Here is an 11,250-nt window from a genome sequence, read left to right on the forward strand (position 1 = left end):
TGAAGAAAGACTCAAGAGTTTAAACAAACTTGAAGCAGAGATTGGTCAATATAAGGAAGAGGTCTCCTCCCTTAGATCTCAACTAGAAGAATCAAGGAAACAAGCACAAGGAGCTGAGAAGGTGATGGAATCTTTGGCATTCATAGAAGGACAAGTTGATGAAGCATAAAAGGAGAGAAACACCATGACATGCCAACTAGAAGAAAAGGATGATGACATCACCAAGTTAAGATCAGAAATCACTTCTCTTGAGGCCCAATCATGTGAAGCAACCAAGATGAAGGAAGAAATGGAGATCATACTATCAAAGAAAGATGAAGAATGCAAGAAAATAAAGGAAGAAATTGTCTTTCTTAAAAAGGAAGTTGACTTGCTAAATAAAACTTGAAAAGTTCTCAAACCCTAGATGACATCCTAAGTCATCAAAGGTCTCCCCTTGATAAATCAGGTCTTGGCTATGTAGGTGAATCCTCAAGCAAGAATGATAATTCTTCAAACAATAAGGATGTGAGGAAGCCAGAAAGAAATGTTGAAGCTCCCAGTTCCAACAAGGTCAAGGGGAAGAGTCAAGACAACTATGGAAGAAATCCTACTCCAAGAAAACTTGCAGATGGTGTCAAGAATACAAAAGGCAATGAATATCATCAAAGAATCCCAAGGCAAAAAGACTTTAGAAGTACATCAAGGAAATTATAATCATGATGAAGAGAAGGATGGCATGACTGGTGGTACAACCCTATGGTTCGTTGCAAGAAAGTGATGGATGGCCAATGCCCTACGAAGAAAAATCTAGAAGATGAAGGCTCCATGATGAAGATGAAATTCATGACACTGAAAGCAAGAGCCATACAAGCAACTGATAGTAACATGATCTCCACCAAAGCAAATAGTTGTTGTTGATAACAAGTCCCTGGATAAGAGGGAGCTTGGGTATATTCCTTTTATAGACACATCATTCTTGTCTTCATATTGTGAAGAAAGAATGGAGGATTGGGTAAGCATCTGAGATTGATTCCGATACTCTTTAAGGATGTGGTAGGGCATCCAATAGGTAAGAGTAGTCGAAGAGGAAATTCCTTGAGGATGTATCATTCCAAGATAGGAATTGTCCTGAAAGGACATACCTTGTGAATTCCTGGGTGGGGTATGTGCCTTGAGAGACAATGATGACAGTGTCTATCAGTCATTGGTCTCACCAACATTGTGCTCTGAACTTGTGGAGAGATAGAGCTATTAGTCAAAGCCTTGCTATGTAACAATGCTGGTTGGTATGATGCGATGCTCTGGCATAAGCTAAGGAAGTAGCTTATGAGATGGCTTACCAATCCAACTCTTCTTATGAGAATTCTTCAGTTTGAGAATGTCCAAGTACCTTGTATAGATTATGAATACCTCCCTAGTTAAGAGGCAATGTCGAAATATGTAACTAGGTTCGGTCTTCATAATGACATATGTAATCATGATTTTATGTATTTGATCTAAAGAGAAAATAAATTTATTATTGTTCTTGAGGCATGGGTTTCATGCTCAAGGGAAATTTATTTATAGGTCAAACACCCTTTGAGTGCTTCTAGGGCTTGTCATTAAGTCTACAAGTCAATTGAGTCATTGTCGGGTATGGAAGACCCTTTTGGGCATGTTACATATTGTAAAGAAAATTTATTTGAGTCAAAATAGAGTCAAAGACCCCCCAAGACCTTGTCATAATGCTCCAAGTCAAGTTGGCCTACAAGAAGCCTATATATAAAAGACTCAACGTCATTTGTAAAACACATCAAGCAAGTTCGTTGAAGACACAAGAAACACTAGTACATCTAGCGAAGGAGAGAGAAACAAAAGAAGAAGAAAATTGAATCTTTGAGGATTGTGTTAGGGATAAATATGTTCACACGTGCGAGGAGATTAGGGCATTATTTATTGAAGCAAAGTCGAAGTACAATCACCTCAGGAGGCTGAAACAAGGTGGAAAAGGATCATTCTTGCAAGCCAAAGTTCCAAGGAGAGTAGCCCAAGACAAGCAAAGAAGAGTATCACCTCAATTTGCCCTTTATTGGTCATTCGTGCAAAATTGCACGGATAACAGCGAGGCCGAAAATTGCAGGGGAAAGAGTCCGAAGTTGCAGTCAAGGTTGTAGATCAAAAAGAGAAGCAGAAGCTGCTATAAGGCAAGTTTGACTTGTGATGGCTTGATGAGAAGGAAGTTCTTCTAAGGATAAATTTGACTTGGTCTTGGAGGAGTCTTGGTCAAGGGTCATAGGTCTTGGAATTTGTCATTTGAAGTTCTATAAGAAGAGGAGTTCTTGTGGGTTTTCCTCTCAAAAGGAGAGGTTTTGTCCCTAGCAAATAGCCTACATCGTGTGTCCTCTTGTCTTGTTGTTCTTTATTGTTTGGCAGTTGTTTGATGATAAGAAACACCAATTATAATCAAGGTAAGTAAAATACATCCCAAACAGTTATCAAAGTAAGAGAAATCACCTAATTTGCTGCCCTTAGATTTCTCAACAGTTTGAGTGGAGTGAAGCTAGAGGAGAAGTGTTAATGCACACTAGTCAAATTAGGAGTCTATCTTGGTCAAGTGGCAACAAACGATAGAAGAAACCCCACAGTTGGGAGATTAGGAAATTTGTTGGAGTATGACTAACAATGCAAGTAAAGAAAACTTAGTTAATTGGAGTGAGGATAGAGTGGAGAGAGAGAAACCAGTGCGCATTAATCAACTAAGGATAAAGGGGAGTGAAGTAGTAATTTGCTAGAGCTAAATTGGTGATGAAATTGGGTGAGGTGGAGAGAGAGTAGCTCTGCACATGGCTAAGTAGAGATGCTTTTAGTCCAACTGGAGTTGAACTATAACAAGAAAGATATGCATTTTGTTTAGTGGAGATAATTTTGAGTTAAACTGAAGTGAAGTAGAGAGAGAATGCATGCACTTAGTTAACTCATCCATGCATGAATGCATCCTAATTAACTCCTAGAGTGTGCCAACACACTCATACATCCATGCATGCATCCTAGTGGACTCCAGTTGACTTATGCATGGGCTCTTGAATCTCACTCAAGAACCCCCCCCAGCTGACTCATGTGCTTGCCATATCATTACTGACTCATACGTGCATCCAGATTCTGCCACTTCTCTATCCAGGAATTGTCACATGTCTCTGCCAAAAGTTTCCACATGTCATCACATGAGATTGCCACATGTCACCCTACTATAAATAGGCATGCCAAAAATAGCGGCCACCTAAAAAATAAGAAAAAATGTCTGAAACAACTAGGGGAACCTTGCCAAATATAGCATGGGTTAAAGTAGGCAGTGGCACTGCGAAATATAGAAATTCCTCACATGCTTATGAAATTATTCTCACCTGACTCGATTTTTAATGAGGAGTCCGAATATGTGATTAGATTTTCCATGCAACCCCTGCTAAAAATAACATTGCTTTGCATGTCACCCGAAATTAGCTCATTGGAATTGTGAGCTTGCCAGGATCTCAAGTATGCAATCACCACTGAGATGCAAGTCTCTGAACCTTATCTCCTAAAATGTAGGAGCACTACTGAAAGTAGTAACTCTCCAATCTGATGAAAAACCTATGCAATATTTGTCTTTGAATTAGGATCACATCACAGTACCAATCCCATACCTGAACTCTATGGTGCAACCCCTGGCTCAAGCAAAGTGCCTCTGAATGCTAGCCTAATGAAATGTGTTGGCCCTTGATCCTCGAGATTTGCAAGGGGGAAAAACCGAGGATTAACTCAACCTAAAGCTTACAACACAACTACCATTCCTCTAAATTCAATACCATGTGAACCCCTTTACAATTTGAATATGGGATAAAATAACATAAGGAGGGAATATGAAATGATCCATTCTTGTCCTTTCATATCTTATATTACAGAAGTGTACAAAGATCGGTAAGATGAGACAAAGAAGAGCAAGAAAATTCGTCACGACTATTGTGCTTCTGTGCATGACATGTGTTTAGCTATCCAATCGTGCCAGTGAGCTTGTGATGGGCCAGGATTAGTGTTTCCTACGAAAAGTGCACATGAAGGTAGCATGAAAAAGTCTAAGCATCACCCGAAATCTGGAATAACACAATCATCTTGTAGCTCGAGGCTGCATGACTGAGTTAAGAATCAAAATTGTTAACACCAAATTTCCACTCTAATGCGCACCAAGGTTGATCTACAAAATGTTCATTGTGTGTGACTTTGAACCACTGAGATAACAATCAAAATTGCTTGCCCATATGTAGACAGACTTCTAGGCTGGACTTGTCTTTATCAGGACTCCTCTAGTGATGGGCTTAGTTGATCTTCAACTACTTCCAAAAGCCTATTCCATCCAATCTGTTATCTTGGTTTTTCAAGTTGATAAATTGAGGGTTGTATGATGGTAAAACTTCAAAACCATAGGCTTTGTGATGTTGAGTGTGATATCTAAGTTGACATCAGTATTGGCCAAGAAACATTTCCTCTGCTTTCTTGGTAGATCAACAAGTTTACAAACTTTGTAAGTGTAAGCTTCAATTTTTTGGAGATTTGTTTCATTGTAGTTAAAATGCCTTGACATTTCTAGAGTTATAATGTTTAATTCATTGCTAGCATATTTTCTTTGGTTTAGTTAGCCTTGTCCTTCAACTAGATATTACACAGGTGTTAGACATTTTCATGTTGCCATAACCCTTTTAGTTGCATTCCTCTTGGTCAGAGAAATTGATCCATCGTTTTTTTTTCTTTTTGGACCCTGAGATGGTAAGTCTCAGGGCTCTCTGCAACCATGTTCTTACTATGATTTGGGAGATCCAGTTGTTCTGAGAATCCCTGAATGATCTCAGGCACAAATGCTCTGGTCATACTTCAAACCATCCTCTCTCTTAAATTCAGATCCAAAACTTCTCAAGCAAGGGAGTGAATGGTGAAAAATCTTTTGCTCATCTCTGCATGCCCCACTCCTATTGGTGTTGGCCCATTGCAATAGCGTCACACAAACTTATGTCTTGGAAAACTAAGCATTTCAGATTTGAAGGCACAATGAGATGGTCATCTTTATAGAGAATTGACTGAAAGCACAGCTATGTTTGACTGTCATTAAATATTATAGCTTTTCTGTCCATCAAGCTAGGATTAAAAATTAATACTTCGGATTTATGATGTGTATATAATTTATTTGGCCTTGAAACCTGAATTTAGTGAATATCTAAATTTGAAATTGAATTGAAATACGAATATGTGATGTTATTGATTTTATTCTGTAACATTTTTATGATTTATTGTGAGGATTTTTCTTAGCATTCAGAATTTGTTTCATAGCCAATTGAATCTGTTCATTACCAGGGATTTAACCATGGTTTTTAGCTTTCTTAAGCATATGGTGTCTAATGATTAAAAAATGTAGACCAGTGGACTGACTTTATGACAAATTTGCAGACACCCATTTTATGCCAAAGCAGCTCGCTGTCATGCATGTTTCAGAGCTCTACGCCTTGTTAGGCATCTTGAGCTAAAGGGAGCTGAACTGCTACAAAGGATCCCTCAACCTTTTTTATCTTTGCATCTGAGATTTGAACCTGACATGATAGCTTACAGTAGATGTGAGTATACTGGCCTTGCTCGGAGCTCTTTGGATGCAATTAATGAAGCTAGAAATGGTAGGATAAGCTTCTCAGGGGATGCTGGAATGGCATGGAGGAAGAGAGGAAAGTGCCCTCTAACTCCGAGAGAGACAGCCTTTATTTTTCAGGCCCTTGGAATCCCCACTAACACAACTATCTATTTGGCTGCTGGTGAAAGCCTCTTGGAGTGGAAGGATTTCACTTCTGTGTACAGGAACAGTTACACCAAATCTTCTCTTCTAGACAAGGCAAGCTTGATGGGATTGCCTGGCAATAGCAGAGCTGCATTGGACTACTATATATCCATCAATAGTGAGGCATACATTGGGACATATTTTGGGAACATGGACAAGATGGTAGCTGCAATGAGAGCTTTGAGTGGGCAACCAAACACAATTTTTCTCAACAGGAGAGCTTTTGCAGAAGCTGTTTCTCAAGGTCTCAATGGAGAGAGGCTGGCAGATTATTTGTGGGAGGCTCACAGGGATGCTTTAGTTGATGGAAGAGGATCTGCTCTACCTGATTGCTTTTGTGTGTCCAACATTACAGATTCACATTAATTGTGATGATAATTTAGTTATATGCTATCTCCATATTTCATGCTTTCAGAAACCTGATTTCATCTTTGGAGTGGATCTTCAGCATGGGATATTTCTGTTCTTTTTAAAAGGGTTGTTGCCATTTTTTTACATTGGTTTTGTTAGTTGCAGAGGGGAAGGGAACCGCAGCTTATAAAAATTATGTTGCTTCTGATAATAATCTGAAGTTACATGAGAACCTGATCTTTTGAGGTTTTGCAGCAAAGGAATATAATTTTTTATTGGCTACCACTTTATAATTTATGTTTTGTAATGGTCTATAACTTTGTGGTTTAAGTGCTATAAAAGTTTGTGATGTAGCGTTCATTGCAGTACACAAGGATGGTCAAAAGCGATATTAGAAATAGGCTGCTTTCATGTCTAGGATGAATGGAGGATGGACACCAATAATACTTCCACACTTAATAATATTTGTTAGTTGTCATTTTCAGGGGTTGGAGAGGGAGGGAAATATCTTTCTGATATTCTGTTAATATAATAAAATGTAATATGGCATGTTAAAGTACGGAGCAGGTGGGCTGCACCAAGAAAAGCATTTAACAGGTTACCCTCTCTGAGTAGATATACAGTTATTGCTTACATAGATTTAACAAATTCGACATGAAGTCTGTTCTTAAAAGTGGGCTTTGATAAACAAAAATTTGCCCCATGGGGCAAGCCAATGAATTTAACCACCAAAACACCTAGAGTTAACACTACATAAATAAAAGCCAAATTACCTGCCAACACAAGCCCCATGCACCATCATTGCCTTGTGGGCTAACTGACATCCTTAGGAATCCCTTGCAATAGCATAAAGGGGATCAACTTACGTTCATATCTTAGTGTGGTTGCTTGCCTTGGAAAATGGCTACAGGCATGCAAGGGAACCTTTCATTGTTTATTGGGCACTCAAGCTTATCTGTGTAGCCTTGTGGCCAATTATGCCTACCTTCATTGCTGGCTCGACTTGCTTGAAGTTATGATTTGTTGCTATGAGCAAGATGGGGAAGGGTTTCACAGAACTCTAGTCACGGTGCATGGCACCTGACTCGAAAATTCCATAAGTTGGTAAAGCTGGTTTGAGTTTGTGATTGAATCTGCACAGAGAATTGTTGATAACATCTATTGTGCAAGGGAAGTGCAAGATAACGTTTAGGGGTTTTCCAGAGACAAAAAACTCTATACGTATTAAACGCCAAGAGTTGTTGAAGTCAATGGTCCAGGGCTGTTCATCTTCGAGGATGACAGACTTCCAAGAAAATAGGACCAAGGAGACTCTTCCACTAAAAGGCCTGGTTGCCTTGGATTGCCTTCAACACCAGTAGAGTTGTTTGAATGCCTTGACCTTTCATAATATGCACAAGCAGGGGTTGAAACACCCGAATTCCTTTGTCTTTGTTCAAATCTGTTCAAGGTGAGAAAACATTGCCATTTTACATAATTGTGATTGGTAATCTTCCAACTGGGTCTGCAGATGCATGAACATTTCCCAAGTTTCTTCCTACTTTGCTTGCAGGCAATGCACAGGGAACATACTTTTATTGTATTGCACCGTTGGAAAATTGTTGGATAATGACAGATTTCCAACTTTGCTGATGTTTTCTTTCAAATGCTCTTCTGTACTACTTTGGGCCTTTCGCTTATGCTTCTCTATCTTGATCTCTCTTCTTACATCTCTTGAAAATTAGTTGCAGAAATATACAAAGAGAATTTTTACAATCAAGATATAGCTATACAACCTATATCTTTTATTAGATTCATTTATGGATATCATTAACGTTGTGCACTATTGAACAAAACCAAAATTACAGTATGTTTTGAACATGATAGGGGATTTTTTAAGCCTTAAATTTATTTTGTTATCTTCTACTTGATTATTGATGTACTCCCTTCCACTTTGACGGTTGACTTTCAGTCGAGGGGTTGTTTCTCTTTATTTGTCATTGAAAGCATCGAGTTGACAACTGCCACCTGGTAAACAGAGGTGGTGTTGTAAATTGGGAAAATATAATAAAAATAAATTAAATCGTATAAACAAATTTTAAAAATTGCATTGTTAACATCGGATTTGTTCACACAAATTGAGTGTTGAATTCCAACATGTGTTTGTGTGGACATCGTAGTTTTAAAAACTAGAACCGGTGACTGGACTGGTCCACCTAATAAACCGGGTTTCAAACTGGAACCGGTCACACTGGTACTGGTCAGATTTCAATGAACCAATTTTTTAAAAAATACATCAAATAATTAATTTTTAATGAACAAAACTATTTTGAATATTTAAAACCATGATTCTAAGCCAAAAGAGACAAAATATGCAAAGTTTGTTCATCTATATACCATGTAAAGGTGAATATATTTAAATGGCATCGAGTGCAATACATATCATCGATAAAACACATGAAGCAATGAGGCTCTAAATAGCCTATAAAGTCCAAAAACAATGCTACAAGCTGTGAAGCCATTGGCCTACTACAAAACTACAAGTCTACACATGATCAATCATCAAATACCCCTACTAAACACATGATCATCATCAGGATCTACATAGACATCATTTGGTTAAGAGTTTGAAGATGCCTCAACCTCATCTGCAACCTCAGTAGTAACACTACTACCAATAACAATAGAAGTGGACCTAATGGAAGCACGGGTAGGTCAAGTTGCATGATTAATGCCTTCCATTGGTTGTTTGTCTTTCCTTGATGCGGCTACTAATCTTGGTTCTGATTTACCAAATCTGCGTCATCCCCCCTATTGCCATGTCAATATCAAAATCAACATCAAACACAAGATTTTCAGCCTCGACCTATTTTGATGTTGGATCAATATCATCCAAAACAATGGGATCTAGATCAGGTGTTTTGTTTATCATTTGGTTACACTTTAGTCGAAGGTTGTATTGCACGAAGACTAGATCATTTAACCGTTTTTGTTCCAAATGATTTCTCTTCATCGTGTGTATGCGCTCAAAAAAGACCAATTGCACTCACAACCTGAAGCATTGCAAGTTTGGCTAAATACTCTAATTGCAAACTTATGAAATTGAGGACATTGGTCGCCAAATGACTCCCACAATGTGTTGCAAAAAAAAAAACACTAATTAGTAACTTAGTTCATTTCATTACTTATTTACAAATTACAAGTATTTATAGATAATTTGAATTGTAAATGTGTAAACAATTTAACTTGAAAAGAAAAACAAATTGGAATTGCTTACCTGGTTGATCCACATCTCTTGCCATTTTTGCCAAAGGTAGCAACTGCCATACTGAAAAGAGTAAGTTGTTTATGTATTTCCAACTGGTCTGCATGGATAGGGACCATGCGCTCCGTTGTCACTTATTGCAAAATGTGTTTCCAACTGTCCAAAGAGTAAATGAATAGAGAAGTTTGTAGTCATTTTCCAAGCAGCAGAAGGACTCAAAACTTAAATCAGACCACTCCATTGGAAAGTGCTCCGAACAAGCTTTCCAACGATATGTGGAAGTCCAAAAATGGACTCCTAGATAAAAATATATGGTCTGAAGTTCAAGGATTGAAGCCTTAGGAAGGAATATCAGAGGTTCGATATATCGAAGATCACATATAAGAGGTCCAGAGATATCGACGATCGCAACATCAGAGCATCAACCATATCGGCGACCACAACATCAGAGCATCAACCATATTGGCAATCGCAACATCAGAGCATCAGGCATATCGACGATCACATATCAGAGGCATACCGACGCATCGCATATCAGACATCATGAATATTAGAGCATCGACACATCAGAAGGTTAGCGAATCGGAGAATCATAACTTCTTAAGGTGACGACTTTTAAAAAGTTGTGATATGCATAATGCGTCAATAGTGTTAAAACCGTCGGGAACGCCGACAAAGGATTAGCAAAAGATTTCATCGCAAAACCAAAGGCGGGTGAGCCCTTTTCTCTCTCCTCTAGCAGGACATGTGGTGGCATACGATTGGTCCTGATAAGCTACAATGGCATCTGACTAAGTATGATGTGGCGGTACTGAAGGACACGTAACAAACAATTTTTCTGTTTTGAGGGGGCTTAAGGGGACAAATCTGGGTGACACGTGTCACCACTCATGAGGGGCCACATGGAGCGATGACCTCATATCATAGGTTGGCGTATTGGAGATTGAAGATGTAGGCACTTTGTAACACTTGATACTTGAAAAAGTTCCGATAAAGGGGCTTTGATATAGGGTTGTCACCACGGTCGCAAAGACTCAAAGAACCAAGTGCGTTGAGCACTTAACGAAGGAATAATAGCCCCCAACAAGAACAAAAGTGCTTTAGCAACCCAAGGCTAAGCGGTAGGTCATGACCCTTGGTCCTATGGTGAGAAATGCGAGAAGGGATAAGCGGAAGGAGCTTGTCATATTAGAGGTCGGTAATCGAAAGATTATAATACTGCACCACTATGAAAATTGCAATATGGAATTTTCTCCGATAAGCATGGAACAAAGAGTTAAAGGCGTATGGGTCATCAACTGCAAGATTGAATGTGAGAACAGAGGAGTTGGTCTCAAGAGTAATGGTGACTATCAAAGATCGTTGGGTCAAGGCAGCAAGAACCACGATCTGCAGGAAAGCGTGTTGGGTCTACCTTGAGGTGATAAAATCCATCTCTGTGCTCCGATGCACATCTTCAGTGAGTAAATGGAGGTATGAGACTCAGGAAGCAGTGTGTAAGTCACTTTAGAATTAATTTCTCAGCATGGAGCTCCATGCAGTCAGGTAATGAAAGACTACCAGGTTAATCTTTGTTTTTGCACTATGGCAAGCAACCGACAGTTGATTGCTCCCAGCTCCAGAGAACGGGGAATTTAAGCAGTTAAGGCGAAAGCGATCAATGAACTGGCCGAACAACTAAACAAGAACATCATGGCAAATACATGACATGATCGGAGGCCATCACAGGAATGGCAGGGATATGTTTTACTAAACCTTCATTCAGTTTTCTTTGTCTATTATTCTGTAATTTTTGCATTTTCAAGAACGGAATCAAATCTGATTGTAATCATTTTGGGCAGCA

General features: G+C 38.9%; 1 protein-coding gene across 2 annotated transcripts in view; it reads left to right on the forward strand.

Moving 5' to 3' along the window:
* The window catches only part of LOC149242265 (O-fucosyltransferase 13-like), a 70,937-nt gene extending 64,477 nt beyond the window's left edge, over positions 1-6,460 (forward strand). For both annotated transcript variants that reach the window (XM_089374200.1, XM_089374199.1), the window contains one exon: positions 5,434-6,460. In XM_089374200.1, the coding sequence (XP_089230326.1) occupies positions 5,434-6,178 (745 nt within the window). In that variant the 3' untranslated portion in view covers positions 6,179-6,460. The remainder of the gene's footprint in view (positions 1-5,433) is intronic.
* The last annotated feature ends 4,790 nt before the right edge of the window (positions 6,461-11,250 follow it).

Source organism: Pinus tabuliformis, chromosome 8 (assembly GCF_031772625.1).
Source record: "Pinus tabuliformis cultivar Carrire ecotype Pingquan chromosome 8, CPIR1, whole genome shotgun sequence".
In the NCBI taxonomy this organism is placed as follows: domain Eukaryota; kingdom Viridiplantae; phylum Streptophyta; class Pinopsida; order Pinales; family Pinaceae; genus Pinus; species Pinus tabuliformis.